Source organism: Heterodontus francisci, chromosome 10 (assembly GCF_036365525.1).
Source record: "Heterodontus francisci isolate sHetFra1 chromosome 10, sHetFra1.hap1, whole genome shotgun sequence".
Lineage (NCBI taxonomy): Eukaryota > Metazoa > Chordata > Chondrichthyes > Heterodontiformes > Heterodontidae > Heterodontus > Heterodontus francisci.
In genome coordinates this window covers 81,016,365-81,043,067 of record NC_090380.1, presented here as the reverse complement: position 1 = coordinate 81,043,067, position 26,703 = coordinate 81,016,365, and the positions used below count along the sequence as shown (strand labels likewise).

General features: G+C 41.1%; 1 protein-coding gene across 1 annotated transcript in view; it reads right to left on the bottom strand.

Annotated features, from left to right (window-relative positions):
- The window catches only part of LOC137374195 (suppressor of tumorigenicity 14 protein homolog), a 120,448-nt gene that overhangs the window by 14,453 nt on the left and 79,292 nt on the right, over positions 1-26,703 (bottom strand). The window contains exons 17-20 of the mRNA XM_068039983.1: positions 26,015-26,149; positions 16,560-16,743; positions 9,790-10,061; positions 3,382-3,518 (exon numbers count right to left, since the gene is read on the bottom strand). Of these exons, the coding sequence (XP_067896084.1) occupies positions 3,382-3,518; positions 9,790-10,061; positions 16,560-16,743; positions 26,015-26,149 (728 nt within the window). The remainder of the gene's footprint in view (positions 1-3,381; positions 3,519-9,789; positions 10,062-16,559; positions 16,744-26,014; positions 26,150-26,703) is intronic.

Here is a 26,703-nt window from a genome sequence, read left to right as displayed (position 1 = left end):
GGAGAATGGAGGGACTCGGGCCAGGTCGGGCTCGGGTCCGAGTCGGGTTTTTTTTCTGTGACTTGAGCAGGCCTTTAACTCAAATACGATTATCAATCCTAAGACTTCAACTTGTAATCTTCTTGTAACAAGCCTAGCGCAAAACACTATATTGCTCGTTCTATGAGGCCAGAACATTTCGAACTATTCTTATTCTGTAGGAATTGTTTGTCTGATTCAAAAGACATGACATTCCAATGTAAGGAAACTGACCAATCAATCGCATTAAGTTTGGTAACTGACTGAAAGGCTGTTTTAATGTTTTTCACGATAATGTTCTACTTCTGTTTTTCTCTCTCATGGTACAAAAAGTCCTGTAAGTGGACCTTCTCTGCTGTAACTCTTCTGTTATCAATCATTAGATACTAATCAACTTCTAAATTTTTGTAATCCTGTTTTCAGAGATAATATTCTCATGCAATGCAATCAAATTTTCTTCAAAATGGTTGATATTACAGACCAATTGTTTATAGGTGACAACAATCAATATTTTATTTATAAATAAATACTAATATGCAATGTGATAATTTGCAAAATTGGAAAAATATATCATGCTGCATACAGAAACACAATTAAATTGAAAAAGCCATAGCCTATGGCATTGTATACGGGGAGTCAAGACAAAGTATCATCTTCAGATGAAACAGCATTAGGGACCAGGGATTATGTTTTATCAGTTCATTAAGAGCAAGAGGATAATGAAGGAAAGGGTAGGGCCTATCAGAGATGTACAGGGAACTTATGCGTGGAGGCAGAAGATGTGCGCTGAATTATTAATGAGTTTTTGTCTCTGTCTTCACAAAGGAGATGGTTGATGCAGACAGTGTAGTTAGACAGGAGGAGTGTGAAATATTAGATATGATAAGCATAATGAGAGAGGAAGTACTAGAGGGCCTGACATCCTTGAAAGTGAATAAATTGCCAGGGCCGGGTGAATTGCATCCCAGGTTGTTAAAGGAAGCTAGGGAACAAATAACGGATGCGTTGAGGATCATCTTCAAATCATCACTAGATACCAGACGATTGGAGGTCTGCAAACGTTGTACCATTGTTTAAAAAGGGTGCGAGGGATAGGCCAAATAATTATAGGTCGGTCAGTCTGACCTCGGTGGTGGGTAAATTATTAGAATCAGTTCTGAGGGACAGGATAAATTGTCACTTAGAAAGGCACGGATTAATCAGGGATAGTCAGCATGGATTTGTTAAGGGAAGGTCATGTCTTACAAACTTGATTGAGTTTTTTGAGGCAGTAACAAGGAGGATTGATGAGGGTAGTGCAGTGGATGTGGTCTACATGGATTTTAGTAAGGCATTTGACAAGGTCCCGCATGGCAGACCAGTCAGTAAAATGAAAGCCCATGGGATACAGGGAAATGTGGCAGGTTGAATCCAAAATTGGCTCAGTGACAGGTAACAAAGGGGAGTAGTTGACAGATGTTTTTGAAAATGGAAAACGGTTTCCATTGGCATTCCACAAGGTTCAGTGTTGGGTCCCTTGCTGTTTTTGGTATATATTAATGATTTGGACTTAAATGTGGGAGGCATGATTGGGAAATTTGCTGATGACACAAAAATTGGCCATGTAGTTGATAGTGAAGAGGATAGCTGTAGACTCCAAAAAGATATCAATGGTTTGCTTTAGTGGGCGGAAAGTGGAAAATGGAATTCAATCCTGAGAAGTGTGAGGTAATGCATTTGGCGAGGGCAAACAAAGCAAGGGAATGCACAATAATGGGGAGGATATTGAGAGGGATAGAAGAAGCGAGAGACCTTGGAGTGCATGTCCACAGGTCCCTGAAGGTGGCAGGACAGGTAGATAGATTGGTGAAGAAGGCATATGGAATGCTTTCCTTTATTGGCCGAGGTATAGAATTCAAAAGCAGGGATGTAATGCTGGAACTGTATAAACAGCTGCTTAGGCCACAGCTGGAGTATTGTGTACAGTTCTGGTCACCACATTACAGAAAGGACATAATTGCTCTGGAGAGAGTGCAGAGGAAATTTACAAGAATGTTGCCAGGGCTTGAAAGTTGCAGCTGTGAGGAAAGATTGGATCAGCTAGGGTTGTTTTCCTTAGAAGTGAGGAGGCTGAGGGGTGACTTATAGAGGTATACAAAATTATGAGGGGCCTAGATAGAGTAGACAGGAAGGACCTGTTTCCCCTAGCGGAGAGGTCAATTTCTAGGGGGCACAGATTTAATGTGATTTGTAGAAGGATTAGAGGGGACATGAGGAAAAACATTTTCACCCAGCGGGTGGTGGGTATCTAGAATTCACTGCCAGAAATGGTGGTGGAGGCAGAAACCCTCAATTCTTTTAAAGGGTACCTGGACATGCACCCGAAGTGCTGTAACCTGCAAGGCTATGAACCAGATGCTGGAAGGTGGGATTAGATTGGGCAGCTAGTTTTTTCAGCTGGCAAGGACACAATGGGTTGAATGGCCTCCTTCTGTGCCGTCATTTTTCTATGCTTCTATGTGGACCAAGGCACATAGATGTAATGCTGCCCCCATTTCAATTTCATATTATTTCCTGACATATATATTTATAAATCTGTATGTTCATATTTATAATAAAAACTGAATATGTAAACTTGCCAGACTGTAATTATACCCTACCAAAATTGGTGTAGAAACATTAAAGTTGAGGCTGCTTGTAATCTTGAGAGCAAACAGCAGTGCTATGCTTGTGGAGAAAATAGTTTCTACATCTAAACTACTATAAATCTAGACTTCCTTCTCTAGCCATGCAAATGAGAAAACTTCCATTTTGAGCTTGGCACTGGAAGGTCACTAGTATTTATTGATCCATTTTCCAGGGAACAGTCAACAGTTTCAAGAAGAAGAGGAGAAAAAGATGTTAATGTGATTTTCTTTCAGAACGTCTAGATATATTTATCAGCCTATGTAAAGGACACAGAGTTCAATTATTATGAGAATTATAGTGATATGCAGTAGCAAAAAGCAATTTCTTTATTTTGAATATATAGGTCTTGTGCATATACCCTATGTTACAGTTGATATCACATCTGTATATAGCCTTATTTTGCAGCTATCTGTTTGGAAAATAGCTCATTAAATTATTTAGGTGTGGAAAATCTTTTCCTATATGTACCGTATAGAAAATAATACATAAAGATTCAATGATTTTGCAGTAAATGAAAAATGGTGTTTCTCTTTTAATACATGATCCTACTGGAGATCAGCCTTCATTTAGAAAATAAAGATTAAACTTGAATGCCACTGCAGTAAAATCTGATGAAAATCAAAACAGTTAATTCAGTGCTTTAAACGCACTGCGACTGTAAATTAACTACCTGTACCGAAATGCACGGCCTCTTACCTGGCATGCATCAACTCCACCACGAAGATAGCCTGCACAAAGCATTCTGGAAGTCACTGAGTTCTCGTATAGCTTGTTACAAATATTGAGAGGAATTATTTTCACACTGGCCTCCTGAAGAACAGTGGCTAGTTCACCTAACAAACAGAAAGGCTTTTGTTTAGCGAAATATTATCCACAGAACTGAACATCCATTGGACCTACTGTTCACATATGCCAAGGCTATTTCCTGCACTCTGCAGTTACTACAGAAGCTGCTGATTGAAGTCTGTGCTTCCTTTGACTAATTACATCCACACAACTATATATTTGTCTGTTGACCAATATTTTATATTTAAATTATTTCATTCTCCAACAGGAGGGCACTCAAGCACAGCACTTTTACAGCAACAAAAGACATTCAGATTTGGTATTTTATTTTCAAACATTTTTTGAAGTTATTCAGCCCCTCCAGCCTGCTACACAGAATGATGTAGAATTTTACAGTGGAGAAACAGGTCATTCAGCCCAACAGGTCTCTGCCAGTGTTTATGCTTCACATGAGCCTGCTCGTTCCTTACTTCATCTCACCCTATCAACATAGCTATTAATTCCATTTTACCTCATGTTATTATCTAGCTTCCTCTTAAATGCATGTATGCTATTTGCCTCAAGCACTCCATGTGGTAATGAGTTCCACATTCTCACCACTCTCTGTGCAAAGAAGTTTCTCCTAATTCCTTATTGGATTTATTAGTGACTATCTTATATTTACAGCCACTAAATTGCGTCTCCTACACAAGTGGAAGCATTTTCTTCACGTTTACCGATGGAACCTTGTCATAATTTTAGAGGCTTTTATCATGTCACCTCTCAGCCTTCTCTTTTCTAAAGAAAAAAGGTCCATCCTGTTCAGTCTTTCTGATACTTGCTCTGCTATTCAATTAGATCATGGCAGATCAGTACCTCAACTCCACTTACCCGCCTGTACTTCATTCTCTCGATACACTTACTTAACAAAAATCTGCTGATCTCAGTCTTAAAATGTTTAATTGGCCCAGCATCCACGGCCTTTTGGGGTTGTGAGTTCCAGATTTTTATTACCCTTTGTGTGGAAAAAGTGCCTCCTGATGTCACTCTAAAATTGCCTAGCTCTTATTTTACATTTTTTTCCTCCAACCAGAGGAAATACTTTCCATGTATCTACCCTATCAAATCCCTTAATCATTTTCAATAACCCAATTAGATCACCTCTCATCTTACTAAATTCAAGGGACTACAACCTCTATCTGTTATCTCATTTGTTCACCATGGTTTCTTAAATACTCAAGTGGAGCCTTTTAGAGGTATGTACTGGTTTTGTGTTGTGTATTCTTTGAATACTTCCCACTGTCTGTAGATTTACCCATTAACAGTTCAGCCCAGTTTACTGTGATCAATTTAATTTTCATTCCTTCAAAGTTTGCCTTACTTTTTTCAACTTCTTTCATGGGATGTGGGCGTCACTGGCAAGGCCAGCATTTTTTTCCCATCCCTAATTGCTCTTGACAACTGAGTGGCTCGCAAGGCCATTTCAGGGGGCAGTTAAGAGTCCATCATATAGCTGTGGGTCTGGAGTCACATGTAGGCCAGACCAGGTAAGGACGGCAGACTTCCTTCCGTAAAAGGCATTAGTGAACCAAATGGGTTTTTACGCTGTTACAACCAGGTGAGAAAGGTGTCTAGGGTTCCCTTTCAGCCTTCACCTGCTCTTGCCGTAACAGGGTTTAATCTTAAACACACTGTTTTTTTAGCTCCCCCTTGGTGAATCCTTGTTCACCGCTTTCCAATTATAAGGCAAATAAACCAGCATAAACAGGCTTTCTCAGGTTTAAAGAAGAAAAGTTGAAATTTATTAAACTTAAACTCTAATTTGGTTAATGCCTACAGATACACAACGTGCCCACGCTAACATGCAAACACGATACATACATGCCAATAGAGACAGAAAAGATCAGAAGAAAAGTAAAGTGGAAAGGTTTGAGCTAAAATCTGAAGAGTTGTTGTTACGGTTCTTCGAGCTCACTGTAGAGTCCTTGATTGTAGGTAGATCTTGCTTTTCGTTGGGGCCCAGTATTTTTCTTAAACCTTGTTTGCTGTAGAAGACTTTTCTCTCTTGAGGTTCATGTGGATTCAGAGGCTTGTGAGAAAGAGATGGGCGCAGACAGGAGAGAGATCTTCTCAGTCCAGGAGCAAACAGCTTTCTGCCCAAACTGTTTGTACGAATTCAAAAAACTCAGGTTGCCCAGCAGGTTAGTCATGTGACAAGTGGTTTGACCATGTCAGTTTGTGTATTCGGCCATCTTAGCATTCAACCTGAAATGCGAGCTCCCCCACCTTCAACGTCTGGTGATCAAAAGTCCATTGTGGGGTGAATGTCAGGGAATGACTGCTCTGTCCTTCCAAACACCATCTGTTAATATGCAAATGTCTTTTCCAACCATGGATAACCTGTTCAGCAAGTCCTTCCCTCACTCCAGTGAACATTTAAAAATCAATGTTCATGACAAAATTAATGTGCCTCATTCTTGGCAGGTGGGGCCTAGCATGACAAGGCCAAATCAGTGACAGTTTCATGGCACCATTACTGAGACTGGCTTTCAATTCCAGACTTCTATTTCTTTAATTAATTAATTGAATTTAAATTCTACCAGCTGCCATGTTGGGATTTGAACCTGTGCCCCAGAGCATTAGCCTGGGTCTCTGGATTACTAGTTCAATGACATTACCACCGTCACACATAATACTTAGATAATATTTTGTGACTCGCCCTTTGCACACTCAAAACTACTATCAAATTCAATCACATTACGGTCACTATTTGAAATGTTGCTCCACTACAATCAGATTGTTAACTAAATCTAGTTTATAGCTGGGAACTGTTATGACACAGGGATGAACCCAACATTCTCAGCATTAGTGATGGTAATCTATTCCATTCATTGGCATTCAAGATACCAAAAAAGCTCCAAATAAATAATGTTACCACTGCAAGAGTAAACCTGCCAGAAAGGAGCACTGAATTAGAGACATGTCGCACCACAGAATAAGTTGGAGTAGTTTGCAACTATAGTGCTGCAGGCTTGTGCTTGGGCATCTATGCCCAAGCTGTTCCAGTACAGCTACAACAAAGAAGAAAATTGTCCAGTTCTGTCCTGTCCACAAAAAGCAGAACAAATCCAATCCGGCCAATTACTACTCTCAATCATCAGCAAAGTGATGGAAAGTGTCATTGACAGTGTTATCAAGTGACACTTGCCAGTAACATCCTCACCAATATTCAGTTTGGGTTCTGCTAGGACCAATAGGCTCCAGATTTCATTACAGCCTTGGTCCAAACATGGACAACAAAGCTGAATTTTAGAGGTGAGGTGAGAATGACTTTCCCTGACATCAAGGCAGCACTTGACTGACTGTGGCACCAAAGAGTCTGAGTAAAACTGAAGTCAGTGGGAATCAGGGGAATGCTCTTCACTGGCTAAAATTAAACCTAATACTATGGAAGATGATTGTGGTTGTTGGAGGTCCATCATCTCAGCCCCAGGACATTGCTGCAAGAGTTCCTCAGGGCAGTATCCTAGGCCCAATCATCTTCAGCTCCTTGCCTCCATCATAAGGTCAGAAGTGAGGATGTTCAGCTCGATAAGCAATTCCACAGATAATGAAGCAGTCTGTCCGCATGCAGCAAGACCTGGACAACATTCAGGCTTGGGCTGATAAGTGGCAAGTGACATTCACACCACACAAGTGCCAGACAATGACCAGCACCAACAGGAGAGAGTCTTACCACCGCCCCTTGACATTCAATGGCATTACCATCGCTGAATCCACCATCAACATCCTGGGGAGGCACCATTGACGAGAAACTTAAGTGTAACAGCCACATAAATACTGTGGCTACAAGAGCAGGTTACAGGCTGGGTTTTCTACAATGAGTGACTCACCTCCTGACTCCCCAAAGCCTTTCCACCATCTACAAGGCACAAGTCAGAAGTGCGATGGAATACTTTCCATTTACCTGGATGACTGCAGATCCAACAATACTCAAGAAGCTCAACACCATTCAGGACAAAGCAGCCCACTTGATTTGTACCCTATCCACCACCTTAACCATTCACTGCCTCCATCACCTTTGCACCATGACTGCAGTGCATATGAGTTATAAGATGCACTGCAGCATCTCGCGAAGGCTTCTTCCACAGCACCTCCAAAATCCGCGGCCTTTATCACCTAGATGGACAAGGGCAGCAAGTGCATAGGAATACCACCACCTGCAAGTTTCCCAAGCCACACACCATCCTGTCAGAGCAATATTGCTGTTCTTTCATGATCGATGGAAAAATCCTGGAAATCCCTAACAGCACCGTGGGACTACCTTTACCACATGGACTATAATGGTTCAAGAAGGTGGTTCTCCACCACCTTCCAAGGAAAATAGGGATGGGCAACAAATGCTGTTTTTACCAATGACGCCCATATACCATGAGTGAATAAAAAAAAGTTTGAGGACACTAAGAAGCTGATGGTAACTTGACAATTTTTGGTGTGAATGAAAATACTGAATCAGAGAGTGCAGAGTTCATGGGATCTTGTGCTTCACAAATAGTGGCATTGAATACAAAAGCAGGGAAGTTATGCTGAACCTTTATAAAGCTCTCGTTAGGCCACAACTAGAGTATTGCATCCAGTTCTGGTCGCCACACTTTAGGAAGGATGTGAGCGTCCTTGACAGAGTGCAGAGCAGGTTTACCAGAATGACTCCAGGGATGAAGGATTTCAGCTGTTAGGTTCAGGAAGCTGGACCAAAGGAGATTGAGCCGAGATCTGATAGAGGTGTATAAGATTCTGACAGGTTTGGATAGGGTACAGAAAGAAAATCTGTTCCATTAGCTGATGCTACAAGGACTAGAGGACACAGATTTAAGGTTGTGGCCAAAAAGTATGGGGGGGTGGGGGGGGGATGTGAGGAAGAACTTTTTTATGCTGCAAGTGGTAATGACCTGAAACTCGCTGCCTACAAGGGGGGTGGAAGTGGAGACAATCAATTATTTCAAAAAGAACATTGGATGGGCACTTGAGGGAACTAAACTTGCAGGGCTATGGGGATAGAGTGGAAAAATTGGACAGACTGATTGCGCTATAGAGAGCTGGCATGGACTTGATGGGCCGAAGTTCTCCTTCTATGCCGTAATGGCTCTATGATCAATACTGGCAAGCTGCTGTGAACAGAATGATGAGACTACTCTTCAGTTGATTGCCAAGCAGCCTAAAATGACTTGGCATCTGATTTTTCCTTCTTCACTTTAAAAAAATATCTCCCCCAATTATGCTGGTTCATACCCTAAATTCACTTAATTTAAAACATTTTATGGGTAAAATAGTGAAATTATCTGATGATTAATTATTTTTATTCATTCTTGGGATGTGACATCGCTGGCAAGGCCAGTATTTCTTGACTATCCCAAGTTGCCCTAAGAAGGTGGTTGTGGACCTATTAATTGAACTGCTGTAGTCCTTTACAGTAGTTTGCTATAACTGAGTGGCTTGCTGGGCCACTTCGATGGCAGTGATGAGATTGGTCTGGGACTGGTGTCACATATAGTCCAGACCAGATAAGGATGGCAGGTTTCCTTCTCTAAAAAGATATTAATGAACCATTTGGGTTTTTACAACAATCTGACAGCTTGATAGTCACTTTTTACTGTTACCATCTTTTATTACCAGTTTCTTCAACTGAATTCAAACCCTCAGACTGCCACTATCGTACACACAGAGGGCAGGACTCAATTAATACACATTATAATCTTCCAACTAGACCTCCACTAATGTGAAAGCAATACATTAATTTAATGTGGCAAAATGAAGACAAGCTCTTTTTCAGCAAATTCTTAACAGAAAATTTTAGGATGTTAGCTGTTATATACAACGTTTCTTTGCCAGACAAATCCTCCAAGTGTTAACTAACTTACAATATCAAAAAATCTAAAAAAAGAAAAAGAAAAAGTAACATCTATTTCACCTGACCGCAGACGAAGAACAAACATAGAACAGGCCATATTTCCACTGAAGACAATGGTATACACACCTGAATGAACAAATGAACATTTTATCCAGTCAGTTTACTTGTATAAAAACTATTGGATAAATTCACCAATCCCATGCTCACAGCAGGGAGTGTGGATCAGAGACTGGGGTACAGCAGTGTAGACCTGATTCTCCAACTCATGTTCACTTCAGGCTTGGCTTTTCTGTTGGGCACACAGGATTGGTGAATTCACCTGCACATTCAACAGGAATAAACTGTGTTTTCTCTATTATCACAAACAATTTAAATACATTAAGCACTACTCTTATTTGTTGTTTTCAACACCCTTTATCAAAGCAACATACCATCTTCTCCTAGGACTCCCCAGCCAGTGACGTAGCAGTTTGCTGTAGTACTGAAGATATGAGTAGTGGCGGGTAAGCAGACAGGTTGGATAGAATCACTGAAAAAGACTGGCGTCTTCAGTTCTAACAGTGCAATGTCATAATCTGATGTATATTCATCATATTTGGGATGGGTAATAATTCTGTTAATTGATCTGGTCACTATCCAAGAGTTCATTCTATTCATTAACCTCAAGCCTAGATATGCCGTCCAAGCTGATGATGTGGAATATCTGTAAGAATAAGGAAATTCTATTACACAATACAAGTTTGTTCATCCAGTAACTCATTGGATTTATCTGATGAATAGCTAAGCATATGAATTAGGAAGGCCCCAGATTTGAATATCACTCTGCTTTGAATAAGTTTTGCAGATTAAAAGAAAACTGGGTGATGTACGTGCTCCATAAATAGTGTTGAATTATCTAAGTGGGAGGTTGAAAGAGATCTTAGAGTGTTTGTAGGCTGAGCATTTAACAAGTCTGATCATTATAGAGCAGCAAGTAACTAAGAAAGAAGAAAGAAGAACAAATATTGTTAAATCAGGACAGTGTCAGTCAGAGAGTGGGATGACTGGAAGAATGAGCAGACAGCATGCAGATCAAGGCAAGCTGCTGGAAGAGGAAGGAGGAGGGGGAGAAGGGCTCTTAACAGGAGATAATATCTGCCCAGAGTGTTCAGGGACCTTAAAGGTCCAAAATGGCATCTGCTACACATGGATACACTTCAAGTTCTCCTACCTGAACCTCTGAGGAACAGTGTGTGGGAGATGCCTGCATCTCACTAAGGATATCCTCACTAAAATTTGCTATATGCTGCAACCACAACTGCAATCTCAAGACTGCATTGCGAGGCTGTGAAGGTGACTGTGGCCATAAACTTCGATGTGTCAGGCTCCTTCCAGACTGCAGCTGGAGATATTTGCAACATCTCACAGTTTGCCATCTACTGTTGCATAAGGGAGATCACTGGCACTCTTTCTTGAAAGAGAGCTGAATACATTCATTCTCTCTTTCCAGAAAGCACCAGAGCACAGGCCTTCGCCAGGATTGCAGGATTCCTTGTGGTGCAGAGTGCTATTGACTGCATGCACGTTGCTTTGCGAGGACACTGCATCGAAATTAAGAGATGTCAGAGATGTACCACAACCACAAAGGGATCCACTCCTCCAACATGCAGCTGATGTCGTGAATCATACAGGTCAATGCTCCTTATCCTGAAAATAGTCATGATGCCTTCATTCTGCAGCAGGCCTCTATGCCAGCTGCACTTGAGCCACCACAACAAACCGAAGAATGGCTACTGGGCGGTAAGCTCTATCCGATGACCACATGGCTGACGACTCCAGTGCACAAACTATGCACATGTGGGCAGCATGCATACAGTGAAAGTCATGCTGTCACACGAACTGTGATTGAACAGACCACTGGCATGCTGAAACAATGCCTGGATTACTGTGAAGGACCCCTTTAGTACTTGCCAGAGTGAGCGTCAAGGTTTGTGGTGGTCAGGTGTATGCTGCACAACCTCACCATCATGAGGGCAGAGCCCTTGCCACTAGTTACATGGCAAGCAGCTGAGGACAGGACAGAAGAAGGAGGAGCAGGAGAAAAGAGGAGGAGGAAAAGAAGACTGGAGGAGGCAAACTACAGTTAAGTTTGCCAGGCCCTTTCTGGCCCAGCTGTTGTGAACAACTCATCTGAATGCAATACCAGTAAAAGCTATCCCAATTTCCCATTCATCAACAGTCCCACGCTTTACCTTACCTTTGTCACTGACCATCACATTGCTTGCTTGACCACAATGCAAAAATAAGAGCCAATACAAAATAGCCATTCCAAACCAATGTTTTTAAATTCATTCACAGGATGTGGCCTTTGCTGGCAAGATGAGCATTTATAGCCCATTGCTAATTGCCTTTGAGACAACTGAGTGGTTTGCTAGGGCAGTTAAGAGTCAATCACATTGCTGTGGGTCTGGAGTCACAGCAAGTAAGGACAGCAGATTTCCTTCCCGAAGAGATATTAGTTAACCAGATGGGTTTTTACGGCAATCTGAGAGTTTCATGGCTATCGTTACTGATATTAGTTTTTTATTCCAGATTTATTAAATTAACTGAATTTAAACTCCCCAGCTGCTATGATGGGATTTAAATTCATGTCGTCAGATTGTTAACTCAGGCCTCTGGATTACTAGTTCAGTTACATAACTACTATGCTACTGTATCTGTATGCTTAAATTAAAATCAAATCTAACTAAATTAAATCAAATTTTATAAATCAAAGCGGTCCATATTGCATGCAAACGTCAACTAATCATCCTTGTGCATTCCCTTAGTGCCTGTCTTGTGGGTGTCTCTGCCAGGCCTAGTGCTCCTATGCAATGCTACCCCAGCGGCTGCAGTGTGGCTGGTGGAAGGCTGCTGACTTTCAGTGGAGGACACTGCAGATGGCCAAGCATGACGACACCGAGCAGCTAGAAGGCCTGGCTTAGGACTGAACTATCTTGGCATGGGCAGCAGCAGACTGTGCTGGCTCACAGGCAACAGCGGAAGCATTGGTGAAGTGGTAATGGTGGGAGGACAAATGCTGTCATCCTGAAGGTGCAAAGGAGGTTCATGCTCCATGGAGCCGCTACCACTCCCAAGGCAGTGCTTCAGCAACCCTAGCAATGTGATGAAGGATAGATTGTGATAGCCTACAAGTCCCTTTGAACACTGGTATCCCCAGCTATGATGGCAGCAAGCTGAGCTTGCATGAGCAGTCTGAGCTTCTGCTGCAGCACTCAGACACTGGGTGACTTCTTCTTCTGCTACAATGAAAGCTGAGACAACAGCCACCAGACACTGAATCATGATTGTGTCCACAAGTTTGCGAATGGAGTTGGCCACCACTTCCATGCTGGAAAGGATAAGCTCCAAGCTCTGCACAAAGTTGGTGCCAGACTTCTCTAAGCTCCTTGGCACTGCATGCAGACTTTTCTGTTCAAACCCTTCTTCTGTAGCCTGCCCCATTGAAATGTTCATCTAAATCCTCTGCAGCAGAGCTCATGTTCAAACTCACCTTCTGGGAGCTGGCACCTGCAATACCCTTGTCCCCTGCCCTGGCTCCGGGACACCGGCTCTAAGCTATCTTCTAAAGTATGTGTTGTGTCAGTGTCTGTACTGGTGGCTGCGAGTGTGATGGAGTGATGGTGTTTCTTCATCATCAATCTCTTCTGGCTTTTCCACTATTGCTCTTCCACCACTGCCTGGCCAAGTTACAGTTCTTGGATATTTGAAAGGAGGAAGGCACAAGGGTAGGGTTGCAGTAAGGGAAGGAGGGGAATATAAGAAGTGTATGCTTACACCATCTGCAGATTTGAAATCAGAAGGGATTGTGGGATGAGGGGATGTGAGGAAGATTAGGTACGAGGATACTGTCATCTTCTATTGCTTCTTTTCCGTCACTGGCCATAAGCCTTAGCAATGGCTGCTCCATCTCCTCCATTGGGGTAAGGACATGCACAACTCCTGTCTTCCGCTAGTTAGCACCTGGTTGGGCACCACCTCAGCCTGAAAGAGAGAGGAAAGTATGTCAGTGAGTGTGGGCTGGATTTTTTAGAGCCAGTGAGGGTCCCAATGCCAGGCACAAAAGGCGAGGGGAACACTGCCTCAGCCCTTTGGAGACCCTCCCCAACTCTAAGTAATGGGGCTTGGGCAATTAACTGCCTGTACCAGGATCCCAATCCTTAAAGGGACAGGGATCTTGCCTCCACGAGCTGCCAGTCAATCAGAGGCCAGCAGCTCAGTAGTATTGGCAGTGGCCATTGCTGGTACTACAGGAGACCGGGACCAGGAGCAGAGCAGAAGCCCCAGACCCCGGTAAGTGTGGTGGGATAACCTGGGCCAGTCAGCAGGTCCTTGGTGGGGTGGGGCGGGGCGGGGCAGGGTGGGGTGGCTGTTGGGGGCAGGGTGGATTGCCCACGGAGGAGGCCCTTCCCACCAAGCCCACAGGGAGTCCACCTTGTTTTACTAGCACGGGAAGAGGCCGTTCGACGGGAAGGCCGTCTTCAGCCTTCCTCACCCTGGACTAAATTCCAAGGCATCGAGCACTCCGCCCCACCTTCCCATGCAATTTTATGGGCCTGCCCACCTCTGTTACCGTCCCTAAGGGGCCCATAAGATTTAGTCCAGCATGTGCAATCTGTTTGGGTGAATTGGCTGTCATGGTTGAACAGCTGACAGTGTGGGCAAGCTGTGAGATTTGGGTGTGAGGCTTGCAGCAGTGCTAAGCGTGTGAGGTTGAGGTGAAGCTATGAACGTTGGGTATGAATCCTAATTGATACAGATTGTAGGTGAGTGATGATATTGAGCAGTGTCTTAGGCTAGTGGTGCAGTTGGTGGGATATGGCATTTGAAGATACATTCACTGACGACCACCTCTATGAGGTAATTGAGCATTTTGCGACACTGCATCCAAGTCCTCAGAGCTTGATTCCTGGCACTGACCGCTACAGCTGTTTGGTACCACTGCATTCTGAGAGCTTGAATGGAGGGCCTCCTTGTCCCCTGTGGATATAGCACATTTCACCTTCTTTGAACCTCATTGAGAAAGGGCTCCAGTGCAGCGCAAAAAATCTTGGAGCCTGCTCCCTCTCATGTTGGGCCATTCTTGTGTCTTTCCCAGATCAGAAACAATTGTAGAATGTCCTCCAGCAGCTGCTCTACCACAATGCAGCTTTAAGAGGTGCAGACTGACTTTATGTAGTGCAGGCCAGCTTTAACTCATGATCGCCTCTCATGATTTTAGCCCCATGCTGAGGCAACACAGTCACTCAACTGACTGCATGCTGCAATCATGTAAATGAGCAGGCAGCACAAAGTTGGAATACATCAGAAGCAGGGGCACAGGTTAAACCCCCATCATAATCCCCCGTGCCTGTCTTTGGGGATTATTAAATTTAACTCCTTTTGCCTTTCAGCCTTGAAAGGAGGTGACTGAGAAGGGACATGAAAGGTATATATTAAACAGTTAAAAATGGAATACAACTGAAAGGTAAACTTTGATTGTAGGAAAAAGCAGCACAGGTTCAAATGCTGAATTGTAAATTTAGAAACATAGGAACAGAAGTAGGCCATTCTAAAGGCAAAACAAATCTTGGCAGCAAGAAAGTCTTGGTTTTTAAAAAAAAGATATTTGGATATTATGATGGAAAGAATTTCATTTTCTCGGCTGGAAGAGCAAAATGGGGCTTCTTCATTCATATTAATCTTGCGATTTCAGCTGGGTTGATGGAAGGGTGGTACAACTGATTTCAATGCCTCAGGTTGAGGCAAAAAGAAAATCAACCAGAGCTCCATTTCCTGATTGCTATCCTGTGACCACTGCTGGAAATGTGTGCTTGTGGACATCAGTGGGAGTGGGAATAGGATTGGACTTAACTGAGATGCACACCACAATTAAATAACCTGTTAAAACTTATCATCAAGTCTTAGACTTGGGCAAGGTACTGGAAGGTAACTGACATCATAGAACTGTGCGTCATCAAGTGGCCAATGGATTTCAAGAGAGCAGGAAAGGGTAGAAAATTGAAATGAAAAGGAGGAAAGCAGAGTAGATTATAAAGGTCCAGATAATATATATATATTGGCTGAACAATAGCAATGTATAATTTACATGTGCACTTAAAGCTCAACTCATACAACTAAACTGAAATGTACAGTCACAGATAGATTGATATTTTAGCTGGCTAAGAGCAGGACTGAAGGCTATATGAATGGTACAGGCATTGTGGGAAGTATTCCTTTTGTGGTATGTGTAGTAAATCATTATGGGTGAAAAGAAAATTGTGAGGTATATAAAATGTGCAGCTGATCTATTGTCATACGTTTTCTGTTAACACTAAAGACCAATTTCACCCCAGTAGTTTCTGTCCTGCTGGAATCATGAGAATTTCTCATTTCTGGAATATAACTCACTGGGGATGAATATAATGTAATGCTTCATTTAAACTTGGGTCATTATTTTGTTGCATCTTTAAACAGCAGAATAGTTCATAATTAAGTGTTAAAAATATTTGAAAAATATGGATAAAAAGAGTAAAAATTCTGCTACTCCCACTTCTGGCACATCAGGAAACTTGGTGCTGCCTCACAATTTTCCATTCAATAAAGTTAATGGTTAGACGATCATGGACTGGGAATGCGCAGTTTCTCAATATGCACTCCCCGTGTCAGCCAGAAGCAAATGCAGCAAAATCTTTACCCCTAAAATGGAAAATAAATTGTTGCATCAAAGTAATGCACTTTCAACGCACACTTGCTAAATTGGGGTAGGCTGGAAGTTTCACAGAATTCTATTTAAATGTGTCCCACTTTCAAATTGTAGAATAATAGCATGATAGAGCACAGAAAGAGGCCATTTGGCCCATCATCCTGTGCGAGCTGCACAGTAGTGTGAAATACTATTATGTGTACTTTAACTTGTATGATAATTTTTAATGCTTCTAGCTGTTTACATTCTTGTAGTAAAATACACATTAATCCATGAAAACATATCTTTTATTTGAATTTGAGCATTTCTGATTTATTAATCCAACTGCCTAAATTACCATTAAATCACAAGAATACTGGTCATTGACTCCAAATCTTAAATTAGAAACAAATAATTTATTAAAGAAATTATATTTCTGGAAAAAAACATTTGCAGCTCTTACAAATTCAGAATGATAATGACCATATTCCTACCTACCGTATGGAGTCGGAGTCTTGGAAGCAATGGCCAGCTGAAATAAGCCAACGATTTGAAACAATGGATGCCCCACATATATGTCCATACATTCCCATCTGCAGACTAACTTGCCAAGGCCATTTCCCATTCTTGGCATTTTCACCCCCAACTATTTTTGTTCTCTTGGTTGGGCTTGTTCCACATCCTGAAAAAGATTTGGAGACTTATATTTTCTATTTGCATGACATTCCAGCCAATTTAAGTGAATCAAAACAAAATAAGCCCAAAAAAAAACCCTTTCCTATCAGTTGCAATGATTTCTGATTCAATTTCATGCAAAGTTAAAGAAAAAGTGTAACACAGGTTTTTTCATATATCTTTCCATTGTAGTTAATAATATTAAAGAAATTGTTAACAAGACTGGGGAGTACGTAATACTAGAAGACTATACTGATACGTACTTAGCACGTACCAGTACTGACCTAGAGCCACAAATACAACCTATGCTATAACTAAAATGTTACTTCCCACCAGGACAATAGTGGGATTATAATGGGCCTATACCTGTGTCCCTACTCTGGAAATAAAGAACGAATACCTGTAAATACAATAAATGCATAATAACTATAAAGATGAATTTCCATGAAGGTTCTCACTCTTGTCTCTTGTAACTTTAGGAGATGAGCTGTAGAAACTCTAGAAAAATGGAGTAAACACTGTTTATGCTGTTTTCCCAGGACTTCTATGATTTTTCCACTGAGGTTACGACAAATGAGTGTGAGAACTCTCGCAGAAATTCGCCCATCTTCCTCCAATATTAATTCATGTCATTAGCAAAACATGCAGAAAATTTATTATTTTGTGACTGTTATTAGTTTGACACCCATTTATACCTTTTATAGGTTTTTCCTCTTGTCTGGCCTTTTTGCTGTTGTGGTTAGAAAGAATTTTTACTATTATGATTAACTTCAGCTGCTATGCTTTTTCTCTCTGGCTCTCTGATCATCTTTTCAATATATTTCTGAAATTTCTTGTATTCATCTCAGTGAGCCCCATCACCTTTCTACCTATTTTACGACCCACTGCTCAAGTCAAAGTCCTCAATCAAAATATATGATTCTGTCTGCGGTGGGAGCAACGTGCTGTCAAATCAGTCCCGCCACTCCACAGATCACTTAACATATCACTTTAAACTTTCCAAATTAAAGAAAACCACAGCCAAGTTGACCATCTATTAACTGCCGAATGAGGCTAAACAAACCAGGTGTCTTTAGATCAACAAATTAACTGTTTATTAGAAAAACTAAATTCTTAAACACGACTAAGACATAAACAACATTTAAAATAGAAAAATTAGTGTCCTTGCAGATTTACACTCCTGCCGAAGTGGAATCTTCCAATGTGGAACTGTCCAAGGTTGCTTGAAGTCCTCACAGCCATCCGATGGGGGAAAAAAAGGTTCTTCAACAGTAGGATAGTCAGTAGTCTAGTTCAAGTTGAAGTGATGCTCTTCTTCTTCCAGCAATGACTTCAGCAATCAACAACTTGCTGACACTTTTCAATGAATCAATTTAGCTTTAGATTTGTGAGGGGTGAAAAAGTGATCAGTCTAAAATTCACCTTCCTTCAGTTTAAATTATCAGAGAACTCTGTTCGGCTCATGCTGGTCCTGCTGTCTGTCTTAGAACAGTCTGTTTCAAAATAAAAAGCTAGTCCAAACATTTAATCACAACAATGTATATTTAATCTCAGTCTGAGTGGCTGTATCCAGGGCAACCACGATGCACATTTGTAGCTGACTGGTTCTTCCACTCTGTCAGGCTGTATTCAATGGTAACCAAAATGCAACTTTTGACTCACAGTCCCTGGGGCTTGTTGCCTTAAAGCAGTACTGATCCTTTTACAGCCTTAAAGGCACACTGCATACTTCCCAGAAAAGAAAAAAAACTACAGGATCATAACAAATCCATTTAGGATCATGTCTGTTTAGTTTGAACTTCATGTTTTTGGGAATGTATTCATCTTCTATACTTCACATTATACCTTCAAAAATGTTACACTTGTCTTCTACTGAAGTGTTGCTGAACAACCTCCCCCAATTTATTCACATTCATTGTTCCTTCATTTCATATAATTTAGCCCTTTCAAAGTTATGCATCTGGCTCCTGATCCAGAGTATTTCAGACTCCAGATCATTATCACACTGTAGCTGCTGTCCCCTGGGATGCTCCAAGTTTCCAACTTCAGTTTCCTTGGCATTTTTGAGATCATTTAATGATACCAGATCAAAATGAGCATTGCCTATTACACTGCCTATGTATCCTTGATACATTTGGTCAAGAAGCAATCTTGCACTGCAATTACTAGCTCTCACAAGCAAACAACTTGGATTTTCTCAGTTTATGTTTGGTTGATTGAAATCTCTGATTAAAATAATTTGCATGTTCTCACACATTTCCTCACTGCTCATCGCCCAGACCGCCCTCCTTATGCTAGCCCAATGGTCTATAGATACACTGAGAATTAGCATGAATTTTTTGCATCAGTGCTGGCTACCCAGAGTTCATTTTGTAGCTTTCTACCTACCATTGTACCATCTACTTTTAACTCCCTGGTGTTCCTGACATATAGAGCTATACTAGCTTCTTTTCTATTCATTCTATCTTTTCTAAATACTCTATACACTGAATTGTTACATTCATTTCATCCTCTGAATTAAGCCAGATTTCTGGCATTCCCACCACATCATGGTTCCCAAATACCACAACAGCCTTCACTTCTGGTATTTTATTTCTAATGCTGCTAACATTTATCTACATAAATGTTATCATAGATTTACTTCACCTCGTGTTTTCCTTCATGCGTAGTTTCTGTTTCAAGGTACTGTCCAGTATGAGATATTTCTGACTATCAGCATCTGTGCCTGCCTATATACTGCCTTCTATCTTGTGATCTGTCTTTGCTGAAATCCTGTTTCTTTCCCACTCTTCCTCCCACCCCATTTCTTAAGTTTAAATGATTTTCTATTGGTGTCTCAATGTTCTTCAAGTGTTTTTGACCATAACAGGTTTGAATGTGTCTTCCTTATACCCGTCCTTTTTATTGTGGAGGATTACCAATTATTATGAAGGTAGCATTGTTGTTCTTGTACCATGCAATCAGCCACTTTTTTTGGTGAATTCTCTTCCTTTCCCAAATACTGGAAACATATATTACTTTGCATCCTTTATTTTTGAGGCTTGATCCACTCCAAATATGTGGTTTTTAAGATGCCAAATTATTTCTCCCTGTCATTTACCCCTACCACTACTAGGAACCTCCTTGACTCTTCTTCAATATCCCTTTTCACCTGCCCCATCCCAAGTAAAGTCTCATGAAGACTTACAGTGCCTGCTAATCCAAATTTTATTTACTCTAATAGAGTGTGGTGCAGCATGTTTACATTTTGTAACAGTGTCTTCTACTTCCTAACTATCCGCTTCTTCTAATTCTTTCTACAGTTGGCGGAGAAAGTGAAGTAGATGGCTGCTGTATGTCAGTGCCTGCCTCTAGAAATGAACATGGCCCTCTTTGTGCTTGGTCAGTAGATGGTCCTGCTACTATAGTACAGATGCTACCGATATTATGATGTATTGGCTGCCTGGGCCTGTGTACCTGAATTCACATCTGTAGTATGTGTTATGAATGTGATGTCACTTTCAAAGACACTTTCATTATTTGTGCCAGATCCTGCCATTCCATTGCTGCTGAGCACTCTTTCAATATGGTCAGAGATCCCTCCAGGAATAGACCTCTAGCCAACAAAAGGGTTGCTGAAGCCTTACATTATCTGCTTCCCACCATCATAACAAAACAGATAGCTGAATGTTGATGCCCAGTGTCTTTTTATTGCCAAACTCAAAACAAATGTGATGGAAACTATGCCTGGGGTATAAAAGAACAAAAAAGAAGGTCTGTGATGGGGTGGAAAGCAGGGAAGATTAAATGACAAAAGGGTTGCTGGTGCAAGGCCGAAGGAAATGGTAATGGGGCAAGTAAAGAAACAAAAAATCTGACTAGAGGAGGTGTGCATGGCAGAATGATGAATAGCTGCCATACGAAAGCAAAAGCAAGAGAAAAACGAGAGTAAAACCAAAACCTGAAAAAAAGGAAACATGGGGGCAGAGATTATGGTCTGAACTTGTTGAACTCAATGTTAAGTCCGGAAGGCTGTTAAGTGCCTAATGAAAACATGAGGTGCCGTTCCTCGAGCTTACGTTGTTAGAATTAGAACATTACAGCGCAGTACAGGCCCTTCGGCCCTCGATGTTGCGCCGACCTGTGAAACCATCTGACCTACACTATTCCATTTTCATCCATATGTCTATCCAATGACCACTTAAATGCCCTTAAAGTTGGCGAGTCTACTACTGTTGCAGGCAGGGCGTTCCACGCCCCTACTACTCTCTGAGTAAAGAAACTACCTCTAACATCTGTCCTATATCTATCACCCCTCAACTTAAAGCTATGTCCCCTCGTGTTTGCCATCACCATCCAAGGAAAAAGACTCTCACTATCCACCCTATCTAACCCTCTGATTATCTTATATGTCTCTATTAAGTCACCTCTCCTCCTCCTTCTCTCCAACGAAAACAACCTCAAGTCCCTCAGCCTTTCCTCGTAAGACCTTCCCTCCATACCAGGCAACATCCTAGTAAATCTCCTCTGCACCCTTTCCAAAGCTTCCACATCCTTCCTATAACGCGGTGACCAGAACTGCACGCAATACTCCAGGTGCGGTCTCACCAGAGTTTTGTACAGCTGCAGCATGACCTCGTGGCCCGGAAACTCGATCCCCCTACTAATAAAAGCTAACACACCACATGCCTTCTTAACAGCCCTATTAACCTGGGTAGCAACTTTCAGGGATTTATGTACCTGGACACCAAGATCTCTCTGTTCATCTACACTACCAAGAATCTTCCCATTAGCCCAGTACTCTGCATTCCTGTTACTCCTTCCAAAGTGAATCACCTCACACTTTACCGCATTAAACTCCATTTGCCATCTCTCAGCCCAGCTCTGCAGCCTATCTATGTCCCTCTGTACCCTACAACATCCTTCGGCACTATCCACAACTCCACCGACCTTCGTGTCATCCGCAAATTTACTAACCCACCCTTCTACACCCTCTTCCAGGTCATTTATAAAAATGACAAACAGCAGTGGCCCCAAAACAGATCCTTGCGGTACACCACTAGTAACTAAACTCCAGGATGAACATTTGCCATCAACCACCACCCTCTGTCTTCTTTCAGCTAGCCAATTTCTGATCCAAAGCTCTAAATCACCTTCAACCCCATACTTCCGTATTTTCTGCAATAGCCTACCGTGGGGAACCTTATCAAACGCCTTACTGAAATCCATATACACCACATCCACTGCTTTACTCTCATCCACCTGTTTGGTCACCTTCTCGAAAAACTCAATAAGGTTAGTGAGGCACGACCTACCCTTCACAAAACCGTGCTGACTATCGCTAATGAACTTATTCTTTTCAAGATGATTATAAATCCTGTCTCTTATAACCTTTTCCAACATTTTACCCACAACCGAAGTAAGGCTCACAGGTCTATAATTACCAGGGCTGTCTCTACTCCCCTTCTTGAACAAGGGGACAACATTTGCTATCCTCCAGTCTTCCGGCACTATTCCTGTCGACAATGACGACATAAAGATCAAGGACAAAGGCTCTGCAATCTCCTCCCTGGCTTCCCAGAGAATCCTATATGATTGACCGTATCGGTAACTGGGTAAACATTTAAATATTTGTTGTGACCTATGGAGAAATGGCACGATTAGAGGTAAATGATCTAGATTAATTGCCATTACCGAGACATGGTTACAAGGAGATCAAGGTTGGGAAATGAATATTCCAGGGTAGACAATATTTTGGAGAGACAGAGAGAATGGCAAAGGAGGAGGGGTAGCCCTGATTGTAAAGAATGACATAAGGACATTCATGAGAAGGGATCTGGCCTCAGAAGATCATGAGGTAGAATCAATTTGGGTGGAAATTAGGAATAGCAGGAATCAGAAAACACTGGTGGGAGTAGTTTACAGGCCCCCTAAAAGTAGTTATATTAATAGTTGTTTGGTAGTACAGAACTAGAGTATTGCTGAAAATAGAGACATGTTGTCAAAGCTTTTAATCCTGATGAGTGCAAGATGAAAAGCTTCGACAACATGTCTCTATTTTCAGCAATATTCAAGTAGTTATATTATTTGACCAAACATTAAACAGAAAATTATTGGAGCTTGTAACAAAGGTAATGTATTAACTGTGGGGGACTTTAATCTGCATATAGACTGGGACAATCAAATTGGCAACAGTGGTCTAGAAGGTGAATTTGTAGAATGTTTTCGTGACAGTTTCTTGGAGCAATATGCTGTAGAACCGATTAGGGATAAAACTATCTTCGATCTCATATCATGTAAGGAAACAGGGTTAATTAGCAACGTCATAGTAAAAGATTCACTGGGAAATAATGATCACAATACCATTGAATTTCATGTGAAGCTTGAAAGTGATACATTTCAATCACAAACAAGGATCTTAAACAAAGATAATTACAAAGGTATGAGCGGAGAACTGGTTAAGGTTAATTGGGTAAATAGACTGGAAGGTATGGCAGTAACTGAACAGTGGGAAATATTCAAAGAAACAATTCAAAGGGTTCAACAAAAGTACATTCCATAGTCAAGAAAGACCCATCCGTGGCTCACTCAGGAAATTAAGGACAGTATTAGACTAAAAGAAGAGGCTTACAATGTTGCAAAAAAATAGTAGCAAGTCTGAGGATTGGGAGTGTTTTAGAAACCAGCAAAGGGCCACAAAAAGTTGATAAAAAGGGGTAAAATAGAATGAGAGTAAACTAGCCAGCAATATAAAAACAGATTGTAAGAGCTTTTATAAGTACATAAAAAGGAAGAGAGTAGCTAAAGTAGACATTGGTCCCTTAGGGCCAGAGATAGGTGATATCATCATGGGCAATGAGGAAATGGCAGAGGCACTGAACAAATATTTGGTGTCTGTCCTTACAGTAGAAGACACAAATTCCATACCAGAAATAGGCAGTAACCTAGGGGCTAAAAAGAGTGAGGAAATTAAGGAAATTGATATCAACTGAGAAAAAGGATTGGAGAAACTTAAGGGATTAAATTTTGACAAATCCTCGGCACCAGTTGGCCTACACCCTAGGGTTCTAAAAGAGATAGCTGCAGAGATAATGGATGTGCTGGCTATGATTTTCCAGAATTCCTTAGATTTGGGAACAGTCCCATCAGATTGGAAGTTCGCAAATGTTACACCGCTTTTCAAGAAAGAGGTAGAGAGAAAACAGGGAACTACCAGCCAGTTAGCCTAACATCAATCATTGGGAAGATGCTGGAAACTATTATTAAAGAAGTCTTAACGATGCACCTGGAAAAGCATAGTATGATTGGAACAAGTCAGCATGGTTTTACTAAAGGAAAATCCTGTTTAACAAATTTATTAGAATTTTTTGAGGATGTAACAGGTAGAATAGATAAAGGTGAACCAGTAGATGTAGTATACCTGGATTGCCAAAGGCATTCGATAAGGTGCCACATAGAAGATTATTAGACAATATAAGTGCTCATGGTGTTGGGGTAATATATTAGCATGGATAGATGATTGGTTAACAGACAGAAAGCAGAGAGTTTGTGTAAATGGGACATTTTCAAGTTGACAGATAGTGAATAGTGGGGTGCTTCAAGGATCAGTGCTGGGGCCTCAACTATTTACACTTTATAATAATGACTCGGATGAAGAGACAGAGGGTAATGTATCTACGTTTGCTGATGATACAAAGCTCGGTAGAAAGGTAAGCTGCGGGGAGGACATAGAGAGGCTGCAAAGAGATACAGACAGGTTAAGTGAGTGGGCAACAAGATGGCAAATGGAGTATAATGAAGGAAAGTGTGAAGTTGTTTACTTTGGTCATACGAATAGAAAAGCAGCATATTTTTTTAAAAAGTGTGAAACTGTTAAGTGTTGATGTTCAGAGAGACTTTGGTGTACAAGGAATGCACAAAGTAAACAGGCAGGTGCAGCAGGCTATTAGGAAGGCAAATGGCATATTGGCTTTTATTGCAAGGGGATTGGAGTACAGGAATAAAGAAGTCTTACTAAAATTGTACAGGGCTTTAGTGAGACCGCACCTGGAACACTGTGTGCAGTTTTGGTCTCCACATTTAAGAAAGGATATTATGCAGTGGATACAGTGCAGCAAAGATTTACGAAATTGGTCCCTGGGATGAGGGGTTTGTCCTATGATGAGGCTGTGTAAATTGGGCCTATATTCTCTGGAGTTTAGCAGAATGAGAGGTGATCTAATTGAGACATACAAGATTCTGAAAGGGCTTGATCGGGTAGAAGCTGAGAGATTGTTTCCACTGGTCAGGGAATCTAGAACATAGGGGCAAAGTCTCAGGATAAAGGACCGATCATTCAGGACTGAGATGAGGAGATATTACTGCACTCAAAGGGTTGTGAATATTTGGAATGCCCCATCGTTGAATACATTTAAGGCTGTGATAGATAGATTTTTGGTCTCGCAGGCAATCAAGGGATATGGGGAGTGGGCAGGAAAGTGAAATTGAAGCCCAAGATCAGCCATGATCGTATTGAATGGTGCAGCAGACTCGATGGACCATATGGTCTACTTCTGCTCCTAGTTCCTTGTGGAACTCGAAAGGACAGTGCACTCCTCCCGTCTTGGTCAAAACACCAGGTTGTGGAAATCAAAATGGCAATCCTTACTTATCTTACTCTTTAGGAGAAGTAAAAGCTGCTCTATAATCGTAAAGAACAGCATCATCTATTTTTAACGGTTTAGATTAAGAACTACAGCCATTTTGATTTTACTATAGCAGTTGTATCCTTTGGGTTTTGGCTTCATAGAATGCAAATTACATAATCTCTGAAGCTGGTTCTGAAGTCTAAATTAATCAGACTACCTGTCCCTAATATAACATATCTCAAAAGTGTTGCAAGTAGTATGGTGGCATGACAAAGTGGGATATGAATTTTTAATTTTACAGTTTATCCTGATTATACCCCATTTAGACATGTAAACTAGCAGTAACTGTACATCTAAGTCAGTTAAGATTATTTTACAATGTTAACAACAAATGCATTAAAACATTTCGATGAAATTCCTCCATCTGCTACTCCAACATTTAAAATATACAGATTATGCCTTTGCTAAAATGCTACCAGGATTGCACAGATGTAATTTAACAGCATTAAGTGATGTAACAAGAAAAGTTGTTAAGATATGGATAACATAAGGAAGACATTCTCTACAGATATTATTCATTGCATGGGTTATTAAAATGTGTCCAACAAAAATGCAACCTGATGTGTGATCGTGCTTTGCTGTGTACCACATCCAAAGTTTACCTCAACATACCACAGCCTGATTCATCTGATCCATCCATGCAGTCTCTTTTTCCATCACATTCTGGGTTAACCTTGTTCACACATTTTCCATTGTGGCATTTATATGATGATAAAGAACAGCCTTTATACACCGAAGGAAAGATCGCTGGTGAGAAATCGCATCATTCAAAGAATTACTGAACAAAAGTACTTTTCATGAAATACAAAACTTTCATGCATAGCTTTTATAGGGATATCCCAGCATCACTTACAAACTCCCCAAATACAAGCAAAATATTAGTCAATCATAAATTGTCAGCTAGATATAGATTAAATGAAAACACAGTTCAATAGCTACATCTACTGGGAAACTCAGAAACATCAGCCAGAATGAAAAGCTTTATATTTGCCTGCAAGTAAACAGTACCCTTTTCAGAAAGGTTCCTGCTCTCCAAAATTCCATAATACTCCATAATTCAAGAAAAGTAACTTTTCTGCCATTTATCAGTAATCAGTACAGTAATTGATAACCTAGTTGTGAATAAACCAGAGCATATCATCATAACTGCACTATAACTCTCAATGGTCTCTGCCAGGTTAAATAAATGGAGACTCGAGCTGCAATCAGCCAGTAACATTCTTTTATATCACCCATTCACTATCAGCAGTTCATTTTACATAATCACAGCAATCTTCATGCGCATGAAAGAATCTACCCAT